Here is a 22,958-nt window from a genome sequence, read left to right as displayed (position 1 = left end):
TTCTAATTTATTTTCAATTGATGCCGTAGAGCAATTGATATAACCTAATTTAAAGTAACATAAATCGAACGTATGATCCATCAAGTATTATTTACATACTTCTTTGAAAAGGACAATAAAAGTATATTTTTTATGGAAAACAGTAATCATTATCGGGTTAAATAAAGCGGAAAAATGTATATACGTTTACTTAACCGAATGTACATTTTATATCTACTTGTTAATTGTAATTATATATATCTAATATCGAATATAGATATAAGAAAATATATTATTTGTATGTACTTGACGATTAAAAATAGTAAAGTAGCATTAGTACATATTCTAAGATAAAGAATATTAATCTTGTGTATTTAATGTTATACGAATAACATTTAGATAATTGATATTTTTCCAAAATTCGTCGAGGTAAATCGTTAAATATTATTAATCTATTCACAATTGTTAATGTTCATAGAAATGTTTTTGCTGGTTACGATACTTTTATAAACATCTTCATATTACCAAGCATGTAATATATATCTAGCAATGTTTAATATCTAGCTAAACATATAATTACCTTCTTTTAATTCGATAATCCAAAGATTAAACAACATTTCATTTACAGATATTCCTGTAAATTATATTTGTTAGCTAAAATCCGATAGAATACCTAGAAAATACTAATAGTTCAGAATAATTGTATTTTAGTTAAGAATCTTTGCATCTTCGTACGTGTTGCGAACAAAGATTTCAACTTTAACATTTGAAACTGTTATTTCTATTCTACGGAAAAAAACTGTTATGTATTACACGTTATGTACAATATCCCACTGATAAATCATGAATAAAAACGATCACGTGTTCTATGTGATATAATTCTAACGCGCGAAATAACGGACAATACGGTTAGAAAAAAAATTCGATCTGTACCAACACCGTTAGAAACTGTACATAAATACAAAACGTGCCTGTACGAGAAAAAGAGATATTTATATTAAACATACTAATTTTGTAACTGTATAAATCATGAAACGCAAGAGACCTGAAGATTGTTGCCTCTTCAGTTCTATTACTGTGAAAAAATCTGTATATATACATATGCACATGTTTAATCCTGATATAACACAAAGTAACACGCAATGAAAATAAAAAAAAAAAAACAATAAATAATGATTAGCTCGTAAAATAGTCGGTCGTTCTCTAATCCTCGGTATACATTAAAGACGAAATTCCAAAAAGAAAAAATGAGACGAATTGTAGTAGATGTCCTTAATTTTTTATTAGTATCAATCAATCATATAAATTACTGTTCCATCTATTTCTTACGAACATCTCAGATTTTTAAAGCTTCATTAGAAGTTAAATCATAAAAGACATAATAAAATGTATTAAGACTTTTTTACTCTCTTTCTGCTCTTCAATGTATCTGTAAAATTACAGAATCTTCTGACTGGTATCTTATTAAATAGAATTAATTTTAAGGCGTTATTACTGCCAAATGCAACCAGATCGAACGTTACGTCATAAGACACTTTTCGTTCCATTTGTGTTCCCCTTCTACCCTTTCAAATATTGCTACGTATATAGGTAATCAAAATGTTAACAATGCGACTCAATCAGTCAGTGGAGGGGGCTTGGTCCCCCCGAAGGAACCCGAACGTTCGCAGGATAGAGTCGTTCCTGGCAGTGAGTCACATCCTAAGATTGCTCGTAGAGGCGCTTTACCGCCATAGCGCCTGATCCACTAGTGTTTGTGAATCGGTTTTTCGTATGAAAGTCGGAGTCGTTGAGTAGACTCGGGTTCAGTAGCGGTCGGTCGAATGCACGGAAGGTATGGGCATGGAAAGGGTCGCGTTCGGTTAAGTCACCATAGTTAATCCGTTTCTCTCGAGGAGAAAATCAGTTCCTAACAGCGCCATCGAATATTTCGATGCTTGTGTAAAACCGGCTATTCCACGCGACAGGTAGACAGATATTCCGAACCATTCGACCGTTTGGAAGTTGAGTGACACACCTCGGGGGGACTTTTATCTATCGCTTCTTCTCACGTAAAACACGGAGGAAACGAGAGTCACGTTTCGAATACCTGTGGACGGTTCGCTTCCTCACCTTTACGCGCAAGGAAACGTGAAACAGTGTTACAAGTCTTATTAATAAGCGCGATTCATAGAGAAAAAAGAAGAATCGATCGAGTGTTTCCACGGGAGTGCGGAATAAAATGTTGTAACAGTGGTGTCTCGTTCTGTCGTATTCACTCATTGTTATCCCGTGGCGGGAAATTGGTTTTGAAGAGGTGAACGTCATCAGGTATGTTAAACGCCACGATAATTGCACTCGTGCCGCGTTCACGCTAAAAAATCCTTCATCGTTCCTTCTATCGTTTCCTTATCCTTTCTCTAATGCACTATTTTCTTTGCATACGTCATACGCGACCGCTATTCTTAAGTAAATCGCCCAGTGGTCGCCGTAAATCTTTATAAAATATAGGTGGCGAATTTGGCGGTGCGTATGAGCGTCTGTGCAAATAGATCATCGAGCTACTTCGCGTTTCGTTTTCTTTGTATCATTGTGTTTATCCTGGCAATTTCATGAACCTTTACTATTCTAACTTGCGTAACACAAATGCGAGTCATCTCGCAGAATCGTCTCTGTGATGCCATGCACATACATACATCGTTGTGTTCCCCCTCATATCTAGAAATTGTTGCTTACTGTAAATGGCTTTCTCGCACGCTTCTGTTCGTCGACGATCATTGTTACGTTATCATTTTACAGACGATGAGTTTTCATTAGTATTTTTTATCTTCAGTTTTCAGCTGGCCTTCCTACGTGATTATTCTTTGGATATCAGGTTTTGTGTTCCAATTAGAGACAAAAAACAGACAGATCTTATTTTGTTCGACGGAGCCTCACGGTTTACCCGTAACACAACTACTGGCTGTCCTCTCGCCTCCGAGAATTCCTTGGACTTTCGGCTTTCCCGGAAGGCGATGCTTTTTATCCTCACCCGACGATTCGATCAGAACAATTTCGAAACGTAAAAAAGCTACACAAATGCCGAAATCGGCAACCAAGTGGACGTTCTGGAGGTCTCTGTCACTCATTTATTTTATTCTCTCGTAAATTATGTTCCCCACGTTAACGCTAACGATGACGAATCTCGCTGTCGAGCGATGTATCGAATCGGTCCATTTCGAATGCGATAAGCAGATTTTTTTTTAACATCATTTTAATATCGTTGTACATTGACGGTGTGTGGTCATAACAATTACACGTTGTTACTTAATCTCTTATCGTTCTGTATTCATACTAAGACGCACATTCAATTTGCGCTGCGTTTTAACCGATCAATTTTAACACCGCGTTTTATCAGTTATCTTTCTTCATTCGATTCGCCGATCGAACACGTTTTTATTGTTTTTATTGTTTTTCCCTGATTCATTTTTCTACACGAATGCACATGTACACCATATACGCTACGTGTATTTGACCCATTCGATTGGTACATCGCGTTGATAGCTACGAAATGCGCCAATCGTGTGCGTTGAACTATGCACCACGGTTTTACTGCAATCGATTGAAGGTGGTTGTGCAACGCACAAGTAGGTGTGCTCTACGTATAGACATAACCTGTAACGAGCAGTAACGAGCGTGTACGACATAATATAATGTGGTTTACTATTATAGGTACGGCATAATTAATGAGGATTATTATTCAACTACAAATCGTTCAAGAATAAAGTTATATTTAACCCTTAACTATTGACATGGAGCATAATACATAAAAGATAGTTTTCACAAAGAAAGCAGATAGCCTTATCGAGTTTCTAAATAATTCAAATTATGGCTAACATAGCCTAAAATAATTTATAGTCGCTAATAACAGTAAAAACCAAGGAGTGGATTTAATTTTATTTTATCAAGGATCAAATCTTTTGTAAATTCTTTTTAGAAATGCAAACGTAGATTGAAATTAAAACTAAGGAACGAAAAACTAAACACTACAACGATAGGAAAGTAAAAATAATTGAACTAAGGAACTAAACCTTATCTATGTATGACTTTAAAATGAAAGTTGATAATACAGATTGCACCTCATTTCTACACACCACTTAATGTCACACTAATTTATAAATATTCATTACTAATAGTTCTCAATTGATCTTTTCATATTCTAAGACTGAGTGTCTGTAGTTGAGGGTTAGGTTATATTATGATCGATCTCTTTTTCTATATCGTGTTATTATTTCTGCGTACTTCTACGACGACAACGGACGTGTTAATGACCCACGTACAAGATGATTAAAAAGTAACAAATTAATATTCGTTGAAATTCAGTACACATTGCCACTTCCGTAACATAACGGCAATGTATAGGTCATCCCATAAGTAATGCTGCTTCCTGTGCCACATTTTAATTCGAAAAATGAAGAATTCTTCAAAAAGGAGCCTAAAAATGATCCAATATAGCATAAATTTCGAATGAAATGATTTTCGGAGGCATTATTTACGGGATTACCCAATTGGTAAATATTTATCTAAGCACGCAGCGATCGATAGTATTTGCCGATACAGAGATGTCGCCGAGTCGTGTGAATCGCGAGAACTCGATCGAGGAAACTATAAGTACGTTCTCCCCGTTTATTTCCAAGATAAAACAAGCGCCGTTGCGCAGCGATAATGGCTTTCGCCGGTGTACTTTTTCACCTGTATCGTCACTCGTGTCTCGTACTCTGGAGAGCCGTGGCACGTAATATGCTATCGCTCTGAAGTCTTCCTTATCACCGATACAGTTAGATCCGGGTTTCTCCCATGAAGTGTCTCAATTTACTCGGAATATTTATACTGTTCGTAGTTTTAATTCCCCGATCCGATCGGCCGCAGATCCCGAGTTATGACTAACGTGTTAATTACCATTTTAGAAAGTGCAAGAGGTCGGTCGGCGAGGAGAACGACGAGCGCAAAAAGGGAAAGCGGAAACGGGCAGCGGAAACGGAGATCGAGGTGCCGACGATAGAGAAGGGTGTTCCAGCGGGACTGGAAACGAAGAGGAAAACGATGGAGCACACGATCACGAGATGCGACGCACGATTGCCTAAAGTCACGCCGATCACGGATGACTACGAGATCAGTAATCACGTGCTCGGCCTCGGAATCAATGGGAAGGTTGTTCAGTGTTACGACAAAAATACGAGGGAAAAGTATGCGCTCAAGGTGAGAGTACGATCGAGCCTTCTATCGAGGAAATCCATCGTTACTATTTCACGCACTTTTATTTACTATTACTTACGCGACGAGATGTGCGGGGTGAATGGTTTCGGTAATAAAACTTTGCCATCTGTTTCTGAAGGGGATTGTGTGGAAACCGCGGGACAATCAATCCTTTCCTGCTTCAATGGACAAAGGCACACACTGATGCATTGTATATGTGCAGTGGAGCGTCAGTAAAGTTGTCGATCACTATTGTTTCTCTTATTACGAATCGCAAGTTTGGGGGACTTGATTAATATTGTGTACACGAATAATGGTACACTGTGTTCGGACGTAAATTATGGAAATAATTTGAAACGCATCTATAGAAGACGATTACTATTATATTATTTTACGACTTTACGTCACATGGTTATCAGGCATGGACAAATTGTGTTTAAAATTAACCATTATTGTCAATGCTTTATTATTGCTGTTTAAAAACTGTTTACACACTCCAGATAAAAGTGATACTCTGGTTTACGAGGTTTTGAATTCTTATCAAGTCATGAAAAGAGTATACATATATTATTCTTTTAAGTGAAGCATAACAGACTTGTCCTCGGCTATTTTTGAATCTGGTGAACGATGCTCCAAGGATGAGTCCGTCGATATCTGGTGTTAAGCGTACATATTAACATGTGTTTAGTAGATCATCGATCTATCGATACCTACTTCTGATGAAGCACGATCATCGGCTTAGTGATACCCAAGCAAGACCAGACTGCGAGTCATCCTCTATTTATACTCGATGATTTCCCGTTCGACGATTCCGACCATGCGATGTATCGCTGAAGCCAGCCTGCCACTTATTTTCTCGGCATATCCTTGCAAAAATTCGTGGACCTTCGCATTTATCTCTTCCTGTTATCATTTATTGTTCTTGGCTTCTTACTCACGTGGAACGTGTCGTGGGAGTAGTAGAAGAGACGCCAAACTCTGTGTTGCAGATCTAGTAATGTTTAGTTGACGCTAGAACTACCGAGGTTAATGTGGGTCTATTTTGAACGGTGCGCCAAAGGTGCAAGTTTTTGAAAAAGTGCATCACTCACAGAAATAACATTTGTTTATATACTTTTTTCGTTTTATTCAGTTTTGAGACTTCACGGGTCGAGAAATTTCACTTGCAAATGCACTCTGCAGAGGGAAAGCTTGTGTTTTCTAAGTTAAATGGTATATATACATTTTGCAATTATTGACAAACTATTCAGAAAAATTCTCTTAAACAGAGCCATGCTCTATGCATATTTTGACGATGATATACGAAAAAGTGAAGTTACAAAGATTGGCATAAATATAAAATCACAACAATTCTGCAGTTTTCTAATTCTTGTTGATACGAAAAGTAAGATTGCTTAGAAATCTGCATGTTACGCACGCGTACATAAATGCATACAATTTTTCTTTAAATAACGAGGTCACTAGCCGTGCAACTGTAGAAGCGTAGGTTCTACCAGAAATGTTGATTACAGGACTCAGATACATGAAACGTCAATGACCGATTGCAGGAGTCATTCGATATCCTACGCATAGACGTGCCTGTAATTAAATCAGAAATTTTTTATAAGAATAATTTCTTCAATCAATACTCCTACGTTAAACCTCGTCAATCGCGTGACAAAAGTTGTAAAAAGTAAACAAAATACCATGAATCTGAAAAAAGATAACTGTGATACACTGTCATTAGCAAGGATTTATAACCCAACACAAAAAAGCCTATAAATGTAGCCGTCGTTAATCATGAATGCTCCAAGTCCGTTTAACTCATTTATCTAGTAGCAATTTGTATCTTTCGCGTGTGAAAAAGTAAACACGAATGTCGAAGTGGGGACTTCTGCGCCTATCTGACTAAATGGACAAGAATAACTGATAAGCTTCAGCAAAAATATGTCGTGTGTATAGCATCGATGATCTCATATTTGCTAACGCTAAAACAGTAGATAGCTTTGAAAGTATCGATTCATTGTGTAATCCCGAGTCAGGGAGGTTACTATAATCCTACATATATGAGGATAGTGGACCAAACAATTATTAATATTCACGTAGGCATCGTGAGCAATCGTTTACATTTTTTTTTCTTGTTCTGCACACCTGTTGTGCATATGTGATTGGCAAAGGTGAGGATCGTTCTAATTCGTTCTGGTTATCAGCGAACATATAACTAATCCTAATAGATAATTGATTAAACGCTCATGAGTAGGGGCATATGCTAGCCAGCGAAGAGTTTGAAGGTACTTCCTTCGTATTTTGCTACAGTATTTACGAATGGTCAGCCATTCACATGCACCCACGCATAAAGCAATTATTTCATGATGCCATAATTAGACCCTTCAGTTGAGCTTTTGATCCAGATTAAGCGTCAGACCGCGAAAATAAAAATATGTTACGAAAGAGGGATGCTCGAGATAAAAATAGATTAGGCGTAAGTTAAAAAAAGATATGCAAAAGGTTACGCAGAAATATTGAAATATTAGTAGGAGGAGTGAATACGAAATTGAGTGTTCTGTGGCATAAAAGCAGCGAAAATAGAATTTTGATGAAAAGGGTATTCATGGTACTCGGGGAACTGTTGAACTTCCGATCCATCTGGATCTTCCGCGAAATATTGTTTGATTATACGCTATAATATTGAACCGAATCAAGTTATTGGAATTAAGCCACGTAAAGTGAAATGATTGAATTATGTTCGACATTCAGCCGCGAATAAATTTCACAGAAGACATTAATTCTCTGATTCCGATCACGCGATTGAAAACTGATTTTCGCGGTGGCCTTCGAATATTTCCGATTTAAATTGTTTCCTCTCCACTCTTCTCAATTGTTGACAAAAGTCGAGTCAACTCCAGCTCTTCCAATTGTTTGAAGTGCAACGTTTATTCGAACCAATCGCATGTGTAAATTTGCCGAATGAAGTACAAACAATATACAAATTCCACTCATTCGAGCAGAATGCTTCGAAGCAACGCTCCGAGAGAAAGCTATCGGATCATATTCCCTGTTCACCGTCACGCAGCTACATAAAAGTCAATATTAGCGGAACGTCATGGCACAACCTGAGCGCAACCTAGTTTCTCCGTTACGAATTCACCTTCATTGATTGATTACATGCTGCTGCCTAACTAGTCTGATCATTACGACGCAGTTCAGTATTCTTCGGTTTTCTTTGTTTTCTTTGGCTGTAGCGTTCTGCGAACCGCTGCAAGTTTTATCTCCGTTTTCCTATAGAAAGAATGCTTCGTGTGGCTCTGAATCTCTTAGAGGGATCTTAAGAGAGGAAACAAAATTAGCATCATATTTTTCGAAGAAACACTTTTCATTAAAGAGAGGGGAATATAGCAAGACATTTCTTTTAAATGACGAATTATTCAGATTGTTCGTTCATTCTAATTAATATGACGCTTTATCTTTTCCTCGGAAACTCTTGAATTTTAAGCACCACTTCAAACGTAGCGACCTCAATGCATTACTGCTTACGGTTATCTGGAATCGATATCAATAGTCTCTATTGTCTCTATAGTACAGCTATACAGAGTGTTCGACGACAGAAATTGCATTTCAGACTTCATTTCCCAGTTATTAATGCTTGAGGAAACATTTAAAATACCCGTGAAATGTGTCTGACTCGAAACTTATTCTACTGACTACGCTGTGTCTGACCAGACTAATGTACAGCGGTAAGTTAAACATATTTCACTCGAATTTTAGAGGTTTTTGTAACCATTAATAACTCTGAAAAGAAGCCCCAAACGCAAAACATATAGAAGCATCCTTTAAAATTTCTGACATCTGTTATTGACAGTATAGTAATGCAGGAGTAGGAGTTGTGCTTCAAACATTCGTCAAATTAATTGCATTAACCTTCGCATAGTTACGCTGAGAAAAAAAGAGAACGAAAGAATCAGATGCAATTTTTTCATCCATTCTGCGTCACGTTTGGATCAACTGCGTCGCATATCTTCTGCATGAAGTGGAATACATACTTCGACTGTAGGACGAATGAGCATAATCTGATCGCAGAGCCTATCAGCTGCTTAATTTCCTACACGCGCACACATTAAATGGTAATGTGTGTGTCCCTGTGAAACCTTAATCAGATTATCGCGCAGTAATACGAAATTGTCCAGTGTTCATTGCGCGTGACCAATGTATTTTCATTCCAGCATGTACCGAGCGTAGGATCGTGGGAAATCGTGTGTCTTTAAAACTCTTTGATAATTAGAGATTATTGCGCTGTTAATGCATTGCTACTGAAGTCTATCAAATGTACTCTGATCTTAATATAACTTTATTTCTATAATTTTACAGAATCCTTCTTTCTTTAGTACGTAGTTGTCATCATAAATATTTGTAAATGTCATTTGTTGTTAAGTAAATTAATCTTATCCATAGCGGTCTACAGATTGTCACCCACATGTGGGCGATGTGGCAATCAAAGCGTTAAAAAGCGCCTGCTTAAAACGCTACTCGCACGCGAACGATTTCTCCTTGCTCCAAACTCGCCGGAACTGATTCATCTTGGAGGGACGAAATTTTTTTATTTCAAGATTCAACGTCATATCAACATCACGGTCATTAGCAATGAAGTTGAGTGTGCAGTACAGATTTAGATTTTATGGTAGATAGATTTGAGCCCATCAGGTATTCAAAAGCATTATTTTCATATTCTTTTTAGAAAGTTAGGGCAGTAACTGCGATAGATATTGAGATAATTTTGTCTTTTTGAGTACCTAAATATTTACATGTGATCCTTGTGGAGAGCTTAAAACTTAAAATGCACTGTACTTTATTGCAGGATCAGTGTAGCATGCAAATCGCGAATATGATAGATGCACTTATTTGATCGTTACTGTCAGCGACAATCCACGAAGTAAGTTCGAAATGGAACCGGTTTCGACTTTCTTTCCGGCTCGTGTCTCGGACTTTAATTGTATTTGAATATTTTTAGAACGTACGGTATACCTGGTGTTCTAAAAATATGCCACTCAACCGGGAGGCAGAATTTTTTTTCTTTTCCCCTTTCATGTGTCACAACTCTTGCACGCGTCTCTTTTTTCGAGAGCTTGCGCGTGCCAGGGCCAGAGAGATGTGGCACGATAGACGAACGTTGCGATGTAGCTTGCAAGATTTCGCAACTGCGATAACCAGACATAAATATTTAACTGTTAGAATATAATAACGAGAATAAATGAGATTTCTTACGACACACGATATATTTTATCATGGTCATTTTCAATCGTTGAATTTTAACGAAGCTTCCTATCGGAGTAGCTTAAAAGACGGTTTAGACGGTGCCAATAGCGATTTTGGGTCGGCGGATAATCCTCTCATCCGCTGCCAAGTAATTGTTTAAAATCATCGTGACAAATGTATATTTTCAACCATAAATTGAGAGGACAATGTGTCTTGTTAGTTTATGCGACACCCACAATTTTGTAGATATTTCTTAGACATATCGTGTTACCTCGGGAATGGTACAGTGAAGTTTCAATTATCAGTTATTTAATCAGATTGGAGAGATGCAATAAAATGCACATGACCGCGTTGCATTTACCAATCGTGAGTTTTATTATATTGACTCAAGAATGTCGAGTCGCGGTGCACTAATGCAATAAGTTTTATCGATTTAGCGGCATCATTGCAGTGTCAGCTGTTTTTGGGTTATTCACCGGTATTTCGTAAAATGGATACATGTTCATCGAGCAATTATGGGTTGCCAATAAAATTGCGGGAACGATTATGCACTTTTGTTCAAGTACCAATATCGCGAATTATACAATGCCTTCTAATTTGCAAGTCATACAGTTATCACTTCTCATGTTTATTCTATTTCGATCTTAACTGATTACATCACTTCATTTACTCAAGGATTAGCATTAGTTTCGCGTGAACTTGAAGCATTTAGAAACCATAACGCGTTAGATGTTTCATTGGATTAAAGAGTTTTTTTGCTTGCAGGTTTTATACGATTGCGTGAAGGCAAGGAGAGAGGTTGAATTGCATTGGAGAGCATCGAATTGCAGGCATATAGTTCAAGTTAAAGATGTATACGAAAATACATATAGTGGAAATAAATGTTTATTGGTTGTTATGGAATGGTAAGGTTTTACAAATTCGTATTTGAAATAGATAATATTAGGGATAAAAAAATTAAATTATATTTAATAAATCTTTAGTATGGAAGGAGGAGAGTTATTTGAGAGAATACAAGATAGACAGGATGGTGCTTTTACGGAAAGAGGTGAGAGGAATAGATCCTATAATTTTTTAATATTAGCAATGTGAGATATAAGAACATTTTTTTATTAGATTGTTTGGATTTGCTTACAGAAGCTGCACAAATAATGTACGAAATTTGTGTTGCTGTGAAGCATCTACATGACATGAATATTGCACATAGGGATCTCAAGCCAGAAAATCTATTATACTCCAGACCTGGTATGTGCTTTTTTTATATGTATTTTCTATTTTTTCTTTTGCTAATGGAATAAACTATTTTCAGATAATTCTGGAGTACTGAAACTGACAGACTTTGGATTTGCAAAAGAAACACATTCAAAAGATACATTACAAACACCTTGTTATACACCGTATTACGTAGGTAAGTTATAGTAGAAATTTCACGATTCCGAAATTTATCTTATATACAGTAATAAATACATAAAAATGAATACATAAACATTTATTTTATTTTTAAGCTCCAGAAGTTCTGGGACCAGAAAAATACGATAAAAGCTGTGATATATGGTCACTTGGAGTTATTATGTATATATTGTAAGTTGTAAGCAATTATATTTACTCACAAACTTGCAGCGAGCATGTTATACATAAATACTTGAATGTTCCAGGTTATGTGGTTTTCCACCCTTTTATAGTAATCACGGTTTAGCCATTTCGCCGGGAATGAAAAAAAGAATCCGGTTAGGTCAATATGATTTTCCAGCTCCTGAGTGGTCGAATGTAAGCACAGAGGCTCAAGAGCTTATTAAGGGTATGCTATGTACAGATCCAGCAAGAAGACTGCAAATCGATGAAGTTATGCGCAACAAATGGATTGCTGTAAGAGTTTCATTCCATTTTCATATAAATACGTAGAGTTTATAGTTGTACAAATAATTATTTTATTATTTACATCTCTTCTGTAGAGATACACAGAAGTGCCGCCCACTCCTTTACACACTGGACGTGTACTACGGGAGGGTGAGGAACTTTGGCCAGAAGTACAGGAGGAAATGACGCGATCGTTAGCTACGATGCGCGTAGATTATGACACAGCTAATTTGAAACAATTAGATCATACAAATAATGCGCTATTGAACAAACGGAGACGAGCGAAGCAGACGAATGCTGTTCCACCAACTGCTAATCCTACACCAGCTTCCTAGGGGGACGTCATGAGTGCCAGGCATGACTGGCGTATTTTTTTACGTAGATGTATAAGGTATAGCCTAATTACGATGAGAATTGTTTTTTGACAGTTTCGTTGTGAGACAGACGAGAGACTACGAAACAGGATCATTTTGGAAACTAAGTTATACACGTATTAAGATACATAAAGATAAAGGTATATGAAAACCCCATGTTCTCGGGAGATAACTCAAATATAATGTTGCAATGCTTAATTGCATGGATTTGTAAAAGATGACATTTGTTTATCAAGAATAGATAAGTATCAGTAAGTGCTAACAATTGTAGGTACTATATTAAAATTTTAGAGGCGCTATTGTCACTATACAAACAAGAAATAGTAAGGTACATAGAAAGGAGACAATAAAACTGTTTGTCATATTTCACACAAAGGAAATATTGCAAATGTCTTGATCATATATGACGTAATATTTACCACTGTTTCTTGACCTACGTGATGAATTTTATGATAAGAAACAATTACCTACAATTAGCAAATGCTTCTCTCAGCAGCTACAACAAATTTTTCATTACTGTTCACTTGAAACGTATTTCATGTTTTTATTTATCATATTTAACATATAAAAAAATTGACATAGTATCTTAGCACTTTTTTAATTATCATCAGTGTATAGCGAACGATCATTCAAATTAATGAAGTGAACTTCAATTGAGCGATTATGCAAAAATTATACATAATCTTTTTGTAAGTGATATTTTGACTGAGGCTGAATGTATATAAGAATTTGCAAAATTGTTTTACTATACTGACATTATTTTCTTTATTTTTCAATCACTTAAATGACTTACATTAAAAAAAAGTTATGATAGATAAACTGAAACCCTAGGAACAAAGATATAAACTTCATTGAACAAATGGAGTAATTATATTTTTTTAGATATATTATAATCAAAGTGAATTTAGGTAGAAAAAAAAACGCCTTAACCAGCAGGAGGTCAATTTCCATTTTAGTGAACTTTCGACTAAAGTTATTAAGTATTTTTATTAAATACAGATTTAACTTCAGTCAAAAGACGAAGTATGTTAAGTCTTGTGAGTGTGTTAACGTTTCTCCAGAAATGACTGATATGTTATGAAATGTAAATATCATATACATGAATTATTTTTAATAAGATTATCTATAATAGCACCAATTATGAATGATTAGTAATACATATTGTCAGTAGCCCTCCATGTATTGTAAGTATTTACGATGATGAATAATTGAAAGTAGATCTTGTGACTGGAAACTCGGAAAGAAATAGAAGTGTCTAGCTTTCAACTTGTTTCTACCGTTCTATCTTACTGAATTATTTAATGACTATCAAACGATAGTAACAAAATGGAAGCAAGTTAGAATTATAGAAACAACGTTATAAGTACGAGTAATATGTAGTTGTTGTTCAGCTCATATGTTGTAATGGAAAGAATAAAATTAGTAATCACTAAATATTATGTATAAAAACTACGAAATTAATTCTAGATGAAATAATTATCTAGTAATTTTCTGAAGAAGAAGTTTTTCACATAACAGAAAAAATTATTACATAGTTGCATTTGGTAATATTCTAGTAGTACGATTTCCATAGTCTAAAAAATGCTTATTACAGATGGTATACGAGGATACATATATTTTAAATCTCAATTCGAGCTGGACTACAGTATTGAAGTATTTTTGTAATGGATTAAGAATGTTGGGTTGCACTGCATTTATGAACCTTGACAATAAATATACAAATTGACGTTAATTAATATAAACTCATTATTTTATTATAATTCTGCATAATTATTTTACTGAAATTGTACTGTTTTAATAATGAAATCACAGAGAAAGTTTCATAACTTACTATTATAGAAAAATATATAATACCAATATCATCAAACATTTCAGTCAAATTCAAACAATACATAATTAATTCACAAATATTTTACTTTTCATGCTATATTTTTTAGTACGTTTACGGTAGTCCATTTGCTGAAGTTCTTCTAAAAAATTACATGGAAATCTATAAAATCTGTTACAGATGAACATCGAAATTAATTCTTAAAATATATAAATATATATTTACACAAAAAATATAAATAACTTACTTAAATTAGCTATAGTTAAAATATATCTTATACAAATATTCACTAGAATTATTTCAAGTACATTTTCATATTTCATACATTATTCAATAAAATTGAGCACAAAGTATAATAAAAATTTATAAATTATGTTTTTAGTACAATTAAAAATATTTTTCATAACTTATAATGGTGAATAGCAGTTAAAAAATTAAATAAATTTGAGTCAAATTTATTGCAATTTATCAGATAAAATGAAATAAAAAACACGTAGCTATATTTAATTTTGTACCCTGGACAATGCACTACTATCTTTTCTCTACTATTAAGTTTTACAGTAACAGTGAATACAAGCTATAATTTATATACATTTTACAAATTTCTTACGTCAGTATATCACACAATAAGTTATGAAAAATATAGATTTTTCTTTTACAGAAAGCTACTGCCTGTTGTAAAAATATTTTATAGAATTACAATATTTAAAATCCAAAATAACACAAATCTTATCTCTACTATTTAGCAGATCACCTTGTGCTGAATTTTCCAACCATGTGTTCATTTTATTTATTTCAATATTATAAAAACACTATTAATGACAGGTTTTTCTATAGTACAAATAAAAATTTTTGTATGCTATTATGATTCAAGAAAATGTTATACACATATTGCAATAGCAAACAGCACACCTATTAAAATGAATCAAATACGCATAATTTGTAATTGCTATAATTGATAATGTTTAAAAACGACTCAATATTGTTTTTGTTCAAAAATATTTAATTTCTCATGAATGTAATTTAAAAATCAAACATTGCATATAATCTTATCATATGAATTTTCTGTATATGTTATATAGTTATGTATTTAAAAGAATGGTTGTACGTAATCTTGCATATTAAATTACAAGAATCCACATACAAACTACACTTCAACTTTTTAACATTAAATGCTCTATCATTCTCGTTATTTAAATAAATCTGGACAAGATTATCGCTAAATATTATTTTATAGATGCAAGGCATAAAAATAAAATCGTATTAAACTAAAATATTTTGTTAAACGTATCGTCCTTTTTGTAAATTTGCTAAGAACTATTGGAATGCAAAGGAATGACAAATTTAGGTCCAAACGGAGATCTATACGTGATACCAACATCTTCATATACTTTGTTTGGCAGTGCAAGATTACATAAATATAATCTTCCATTGTCAACACTATGAGATAATGGTAATCCACCGAGTAAGCTGAATTTACTGAGGATTCCAGGTGTGCCTGTAGCCGGGGGTTCAATAGCTAAAATAGGTGCTCTGTTACTATTTGCCCACCTTGCTATCGGTGTAATCATTCTCGGTGAATTTTCATCACAAAGTGCTACAAGTATTAGATCAACCAATGTTGGTAAATTTTTAACTTTAGTTTCTACCTTATTCCCTGTTAGTTTATACAAAGACAATTCTTGTAAAAGAAAAACATCTTCGGAATTTTCGACGAACACTATTGTTTTAACGCCGTGACTGGATAACTGTCGAGCACAATTCACTCCTGCAGCGCCAGAACGATGAGGTCCACAGAGTGCTACAACTGTTGGCCACTGATGTGCATTGTTTGGATTGAGTCTGTGACTTCCTCCCAATAGTTGCAAAATAATTTCTGCACCAGCACGACCAAGAAGTTCAACCTGGGTAAACAAAATATTATTAATCAGACAGAAAAAAAATTTTTTATTTTCTAACATGCTTTACATACCCGACGTTCCCAACTGATTCCAAGTCGATCTGCTGCTCCAATTAACTGACGGTGCAGGCTAAGAGTAATACTAGGAATTATTAAACCATTGTCTGTTACATATTCTTTTTCACCAGCACTAGGTACCATTATTTGTCTGAAAACTGCTGGTTCAGAAACAATAATATTTTCATCATGTCTGTATCTACCACTAGTACCTCTGTTATTCTCCGACTGTCTAACAATGTCAGGCTTTAAAGAATTTATTTCTTGCCACACAGCCTATAAGAGATATATGTACATTATTTAGTATTATTGTCATGAAGCTATTATCTTTATGATCATAAGAGTTAAAAAACAAACCTCTTTATTAAATAATGCTAAATTTTTTTCAAAATCAAAATCTTGAGATAAGGACTGATCAATTGGTGTCCCAAATGTGTGTTCATCTCGTTCCAAAGCTCTTTGCCTATGACTCAATCTCTTTTGTATTGGTTTATTAGCACATTCAGCTGAAAAGATATTCTAAATTAAGAACATTTCATATTTCTATGGCTTGTAGAAAAAAAAATATTATACCTAGTGACATCTTTCCATTTGTGGGTTGCTCCAAAGAGCATTGAGCATTGTTATCAGGCTTTTTGAAATTGGATTGCGTTTGAGACGATGTGGATTGTGTAGAAAATGGAACACTTTCTGAAATGGACCTTCCAGCTCTTTTAGCAATAGGTCTCTTTACAGTTACTTTGTTTTGCAATTGATTGCTATCGTTTGTGTTTGATCCAGTTTCATTAATCGATATAAACTCAACATCTAATATATCTTTTGCACTAGAAACATAAAAATACATATTATTTCACTTATCAATGTGTACTTAGACAAAAAATCAATAATCAACATTACCTTAAAATTACTTCAGAAGGGGTGTGGGGTACTCCATTACAAAATGTTTTTGAAAGTGTAACATAATCCTTGTTCAAATCAACTATTTGTCCCTGATAAGTTCCAACATCTTCAATACACTTCACAGAAACTGTACAGCCTACATATTGTTCTGACATCTTGGTTACCTGTACATGATTAAATTATAAATAAGACAAATGAATTCATTGTTAACTTTCATACGGACTAAAATCATGGTATACATAAACATATGGCATAATATTAAATGATTATTCTTTGTACTTAAGTAGAAAGTCAGTACTTACTGAAAAAATGAAAAGTGTACGAACCTAATGTAAACGATTTAAGTACGTATTTATTTTTAAGAACCGAGTTTTTTTTAACTATTAATGTCACGGTTAGTCTAAAAGGCTGTGATTGTTCCGTAGTTTCGAAACATCAATTCTATGACGATACACTTGTTAATATGAAATGCTCCACAAGTTTTTATATATTTTCATCTCTATTCTAACCGTATTCGGTTTGTATATAAAGATCTAGGTATGGAACACGCTATACGAAAAGCAGGCATAACATCGTTCTATTGGTGTATCTTTCTCAGTACCGCTTTTTCACTAACAAAAAGTACCAATGGTTTTCAAATGTTTCGTGAGACCATTAACACTCTCCATTTTGCCGGTTATCGGTGGTAATACAAAAATTCGAGTCGCTTAGAAAATTAAATAATTTATTCGCATTTAACAATGCAGATATTCAAATATCAGAAACTAAAGCTAAGCTCAACGAGAACACAAAGTGAAACATTCTAGCTATTGGTTCCTACATTTTGCGTTCGACTTTTTTTTAGTAACTAATGAGGAAATTTGAAAAAATATGTCATATTCGAACTTATCGTTCGGTATTAATTCAATAATTCTATTTTTATGTGATACATAATTAATCCGGATTAATCTGTAATCCGTAATCGTATAATGGTATGTATGTCATTCGTGCTAGTAACATTTTTTTCGTTTAAAATACGAGCATACAAAGTGGAGATTAAATTTAAAAGTGTAAATATGTACACAAAAGTATGAATATAAAAAAAGTAACAAAACATGTACAAAAAAATCAGCATAATTTCCTTGACGGAGCGGACAGAACAGATGATTGTATACTGAAAATATTTGGAAAACATGGTAACAGTATCCCGTAGAATATAAATTTTTAGTTTTAACTGAAAACGTATATCTGTGTTGTACTTAAATATTTACTCAAATGTGAATATCATTATTGCAATAAGTTTTATGTTATCTATTACATGTACCTTATTATTATTCAATGAATGATTGCAGAAATAATTTCTGGGAGAATTATAACACAGGGTTCTTATACATATAAAGTTTTCAGCAATTAATTTATTTATAAGCTTTATAAAAAATATTCTATTAGCTAGTCCATATAATTTCTAACATTCACAGAATGTTTTAGTATAAATATTTACATATAATTGTCCAAAGAAGTCCTCTGAACACACAATATTGCATTTTGAAGCAATCAAGGCCTTTCTTATTACTTTATTGCTATTCATAAACTGGCCAAGTCAATGTCTTTGCACATAAGATTGTCTACTGTATTGTACTTTGTTTTGTCTGTGTTAGATGTTGTACCAAACACGTTTGTGGAGAATTCTTTGTAATCTTTCACTAACTGGTACATTTTATCATCTATGTTTGAACACTTTAGTCCGCTCTCTATTACAGTATTCATTTCATTTAGACTATCTTGAGAGATCGGTAATTTCTCTAGAGTTTGTAATTCTTCTTTCAGAGCTGCGTTTAGTATGGTAGCCTGTAATATTCACATAAAATTAAGTGTCACCAAATTTCTTAATTAATATGACAAAGGAATCTACAAATACATACTCTCTTAGCCCTTTGTTGTAACTCTTCCAATCTGTCTTTCATAGTTGCAAATTCTACATCACTGTATTGTATCCTCTGGTATTTGTCCTCATCTAATAAAACATTGCTAGGTACAGCAATGTATTTATTTATAGCAGTCTAAAGAAAATTACAAATAGATATTATATATACATAGATATACAAGAAGCTGAAGCATTTTCTTATTCACAATGACCATAATTACCTCGATAGTGCTCAAATGTGGCAATGCCCCTTGACAGTATGCTCTTTCTAATCGTTTCTGGTTTGCCTTAAGTACTTTGACTTTTTCTGAGTTTAGTTTGTACGTTTTTTCAATAGTTTCGCATAGCTTCTCAATTGTGGAGTAAACCCTTTCAGATATAATATTCTTCACTACAAAACAGACAAGGAAGATGCTCTTACTAAACTTCAAAACAGATAGAAAAAACAACACTCTAGAAATCATGCATATATTGATCCTTTATTAATACTACATAACTCAGAAATAACAATTTCAAATCATCCAAACGAAAATTGAAGAAATCAACGAACAGCTTGCAGAACGAAAATAAATTCAGCGTTTCAAGTGCATCGTTTACAATCTATGCCTATTTTCTAGTTTATTCGGATACTCGGGATAAACAAATACACGAGGAAAGCGAAAGATGCGTCCATAGCACGATACGTATACATAAATGAATACAAGGTCAATTTTTATTTGTTTGCCGTCTCAATTTGTAGCATAAAAGAAGGGAGAAAAAAAAAAAGGGAAGAGAAGCGTTAGCCTTTGTGATTGACTTCGCCTGTGAAGGGCCGGTGAAAGTATTCCGAGCAATGGACGAGTGTGACTCTAGTCATGATCAAATTCACATGATACTAGAGTGCACCCGTCCATCGATCAAAATGTACCATTGTGCGTGGATGGGAGTGTTGTAAGATCTGCAAAAGAAAAGCATTCAACGGAAAGTCAAAACGGCGGCGCCTTACTGGTAGCGTACACGGCTCTCGAATGAAAACTAAACAGCTGCATTTCGTATTCTTCCAGTTTCCGTTTCCGCGACTCCGAGGACGCCATAATCGTTAGACGATCTTAGATGCACGTGAACAGTACGATAATTTCATGAAGAGCACTCAATAATCTTGATTACTTCTTCCAAGCCACCTCGTTCCCTCCGATGATCACACCTTGACGTCCGTTGACAAATGAACATGGCGTCTATCTGCTTGCGTACGACAGCGTCCTTTGTCCCTTCGCGTTCCTCAACACATCCGGAGTTTTCAGCGGGAATTCCAACTCTTTCGAAATCCACCAATCGCGTCTCGAATTCGACCAACCAAAAGCGAGCGTTCAAGTTACACCGGAAAATGTTTACCACTTCTTTAGTTGCATTATTTTGTTTGCTTTAACGTATCGACTATTGGGTCGGCAATATTTTCTTATTGCGCGTTGCAAAGTTTCTTTTTATTTTACACTTGGCGAGTCGTATCGTGTGTATTAAATAAATTTACCGCGGTGGGATTTCTGGATTCTGCCGCAAGATGGCCATAGTGAACCGTTTGAGATCGAAGATGTTCGCAGGTTATAGGAAGCGCGTTACCTTGTAAGTTAATTTTAAAATTGATAGAGGTTCTTTAAATATCTAAAAGAAAGTATATGTCATAACATTTAGAGTGTGGGAATCTCCATTTGGGTTCCATTTCTTTAGTTGTGTTCATAAAAATATGACTTTATATGAACAATTTAATTATTACGTAGTCTGTCTATCGATGTGATTTCGTAGAAGTAGGTATTTACTAAATACCTCCCTTTTTCTTTTTTTTTAGAGCCATTAGGAGCGACCTCAGCAGGCAGATCTTCGTGACATTCAAGGTATCATTAAAATGCAGTGCAGGCTTGCAGTTAGTTGGACTTCGCTGATAATACAGCGACTAAGAAGATAACAGCTAGGTACGTATGCACAAAGTAGAAGGGCTTTGTATATTATCAGAGAAAAAGGAAGTTATATACATTGAGTTTCTGTTCACCTGGCGGATATAAAATTTAAATATTTCGCGATAAAAGTTATCAGCAGTTTTACTTTCTTTCGAACTTTGTACAACTTTTTATATACTTTAGCATAAAAACTGAGTGACTTTATTATATGAAAAGTTTCAAAATTTATAACTCGGTCCATGTATTTTGTAAGAATACTATTGTACCACTCATGTTCGATGAGTTAGAACAAAAGCACGTTATCGTTCATGTTGCTTATCGCATAAAAAATAGGTGTAATTGTCATTACGAGTTTAGAATATTCACGTAATGTGATGCTCAGGTGACATCATCAGAATTCTTTGCGTATGTATGACTCATGTGGTCTATAAGTCATAAACATTGTTGGAACTATTTTTACAATTCACTCATGTAACCGCAACATTAGCTATTCTGTTCCCAGTAAATTAATCATTCCAGATAAATGAAGCTCTAAATTCATCGCGATGAAAGTTTTTCCCCGAAGATTAATTTCAGCGAACATCTCATTCTTTAACCGTCAATGTCGATACCCAATGAAACTTAATAAAAGCTAATAAAATCTTCTATAATTTAAACAGAGAAAGAAGAATGCGGAGAAGTGAACGTTCTTCCCCATTCGTCTCGTGCACAATGACAAAGTGAATGGGTGAATCGAAAGAAGCGACCGCTAAACGAAAGCGACGTGTAAATATAGACAGTCTCTCGCGCGGGTCTTTCATGAGTACGTACATATGTAAATCTAACATTCAGCACATACGTCTTTTTCCTTCTATTGCCATGAATTCGTAAAATACTATATTTTTTTGTGAACTACCTATACTTCATACTAGACTCATAAATATTTCGAATTTCTGGTGGAAAAATTAAAAGGCGCGCCTCATCTAATTACAACTGAGTAAATCGATATTAAGAAGAGGGTGTTGCTCATAGTACAGTAGAACTCACATAACCTCGTGAATAGAGGTTCACATAATCTCGATATTGTACCCTAAAAGTGGATCATTTATTTTCAAATGATTATTTAGAAGCTATCGAAACTCTCAAAATTCTCGAAATTCTCAATACGATTGAGTTTCGACGTTTCCAGAGACCCCTCCCTATTATCGAGAGATTCAGGCATGTAGCAAGGGAAAAAGCACGGATGCGATTTTATTATCATCTGCAGACGAATTCGCGTAGCGTGCACATTGCGCCATTGAAATACACGCTCGCTTTCGTATAGACGCGCGCTGGCACAAACTCGATGGTGTTGCACACAATGTAAGAACGGTAGGCGTGTAGATACGTCTGTACACGCACGCGGGCGCGTGTCGGGTTTGCTGGGCGTCCATCGCGCAACCGGTCCGCGCAGGTCCCCGTAAAAAGCCGGGGGCGCGATTCCGTCGCCGCTCTTCGGATACCACGCGCGTTCGTTCTCTCAGTTTGTATTCGGTATCCACCTCGCATCGGTGGATACGTTCGGTTCTTAATTCGTCACGTCGATCGTTAGTCCGTGAATCGCGAAAGACCATCCAGTCGTGCGACGCCTGTCGATCCCTAACCTTAACAGAGTAGTGCCAATTGTGCCATTTGTTTGACAGTGCTTTCCAAGGGAAGACGAGATGCTGCCCCTAAGATTCGTTGGTCTACTGGTGATACTTCTCGCAGTGCCTGGTGAGTCTTTTGTTCTTTATTTTTTTTTTTTTTATTTAAACTAGCGTGAGTC

At 34.9% G+C, this 22,958-nt stretch overlaps 4 protein-coding genes across 6 annotated transcripts in view; 2 read left to right on the top strand and 2 right to left on the bottom strand.

Annotated features, from left to right (window-relative positions):
- Positions 1-1,678: 1,678 nt before the first annotated feature.
- Positions 1,679-12,871, top strand: Mapk-ak2 (MAP kinase-activated protein kinase 2). 2 transcript variants are annotated; one of them, XM_076380713.1, is made up of 10 exons: positions 2,150-2,289; positions 2,792-3,071; positions 4,905-5,196; positions 11,188-11,327; positions 11,406-11,470; positions 11,560-11,667; positions 11,732-11,830; positions 11,928-12,003; positions 12,078-12,288; positions 12,375-12,871. In XM_076380713.1, the coding sequence occupies exons 2-10, from the start codon at positions 3,037-3,039 to the stop codon at positions 12,612-12,614; spliced, it is 1,266 nt and encodes a 421-aa protein (XP_076236828.1). In that variant the 5' UTR covers positions 2,150-2,289; positions 2,792-3,036; the 3' UTR covers positions 12,615-12,871. The 2 variants fall into 2 exon arrangements, with proteins under 2 accessions (XP_076236829.1, XP_076236828.1); XM_076380714.1 differs by lacking the exons at positions 2,150-2,289; positions 2,792-3,071 and adding an exon at positions 1,679-1,813.
- A 2,775-nt stretch (positions 12,872-15,646) lies between these two features.
- On the bottom strand, positions 15,647-17,773 carry Edc3 (enhancer of mRNA-decapping protein 3). 2 transcript variants are annotated; one of them, XM_076380240.1, is made up of 6 exons: positions 17,665-17,773; positions 17,336-17,502; positions 17,012-17,262; positions 16,796-16,944; positions 16,454-16,714; positions 15,647-16,385 (listed from the first exon to the last, which is right to left on the bottom strand). In XM_076380240.1, exons 2-6 carry the CDS (start codon positions 17,491-17,493, stop codon positions 15,792-15,794), a joined length of 1,413 nt encoding a protein of 470 aa, XP_076236355.1. In that variant the 5' UTR covers positions 17,494-17,502; positions 17,665-17,773; the 3' UTR covers positions 15,647-15,791. The 2 variants fall into 2 exon arrangements, with proteins under 2 accessions (XP_076236355.1, XP_076236354.1); XM_076380239.1 differs by having other exon boundaries at positions 17,641-17,709.
- Positions 17,774-18,700: 927 nt separating this feature from the next.
- LOC143180518 (uncharacterized) lies at positions 18,701-20,429 on the bottom strand. The gene is made up of 4 exons (XM_076380291.1): positions 20,227-20,429; positions 19,463-19,632; positions 19,240-19,377; positions 18,701-19,165 (listed from the first exon to the last, which is right to left on the bottom strand). Exons 1-4 carry the CDS (start codon positions 20,312-20,314, stop codon positions 18,902-18,904), a joined length of 660 nt encoding a protein of 219 aa, XP_076236406.1. The 5' UTR covers positions 20,315-20,429; the 3' UTR covers positions 18,701-18,901.
- Positions 20,430-22,663: 2,234 nt separating this feature from the next.
- Positions 22,664-22,958, top strand: part of LOC143180861 (lachesin) — a 57,657-nt gene continuing 57,362 nt past the window's right edge. The window contains exon 1 of the mRNA XM_076380869.1: positions 22,664-22,906. Within this exon, the coding sequence (XP_076236984.1) occupies positions 22,855-22,906 (52 nt within the window). The 5' untranslated portion in view covers positions 22,664-22,854. The remainder of the gene's footprint in view (positions 22,907-22,958) is intronic.

This window comes from Calliopsis andreniformis, chromosome 6, assembly GCF_051401765.1.
Source record: "Calliopsis andreniformis isolate RMS-2024a chromosome 6, iyCalAndr_principal, whole genome shotgun sequence".
NCBI classification, from domain to species: domain Eukaryota; kingdom Metazoa; phylum Arthropoda; class Insecta; order Hymenoptera; family Andrenidae; genus Calliopsis; species Calliopsis andreniformis.
This window is presented reverse-complemented; position numbering and strand designations above follow the sequence as displayed.

Bases quoted from the DNA above. Each gene is read 5' to 3' on its own strand.
- Mapk-ak2 (XM_076380713.1), top strand. From the start codon at position 3,037: ATGCCGAAATCGGCAACCAAGTGGACGTTCTGGAG. The intron at 3,072-4,904 runs GTCTCTGTCACT...TTACCATTTTAG, and splicing joins ACCAAGTGGACGTTCTGGAG to AAAGTGCAAGAGGTCGGTCG. The intron at 12,289-12,374 runs GTAAGAGTTTCA...TCTCTTCTGTAG, and splicing joins TGCGCAACAAATGGATTGCT to AGATACACAGAAGTGCCGCC.
- Edc3 (XM_076380240.1), bottom strand. From the start codon at position 17,493: ATGTCAGAACAATATGTAGGCTGTACAGTTTCTGTGAAGTGTATTGAA. The intron at 17,263-17,335 runs GTAATGTTGATT...TTATGTTTCTAG, and splicing joins CCTTCTGAAGTAATTTTAAG to TGCAAAAGATATATTAGATG. The intron at 16,386-16,453 runs GTATGTAAAGCA...TTGTTTACCCAG, and splicing joins GAATCAGTTGGGAACGTCGG to GTTGAACTTCTTGGTCGTGC.
- LOC143180518 (XM_076380291.1), bottom strand. From the start codon at position 20,314: ATGGCGTCCTCGGAGTCGCGGAAACGGAAACTGGAAGAATACGAAATG. The intron at 19,633-20,226 runs GTAAGGCGCCGC...TCTGTTTTGTAG, and splicing joins GAGAGCCGTGTACGCTACCA to TGAAGAATATTATATCTGAA. The intron at 19,378-19,462 runs GTAATTATGGTC...AATTTTCTTTAG, and splicing joins CACATTTGAGCACTATCGAG to ACTGCTATAAATAAATACAT.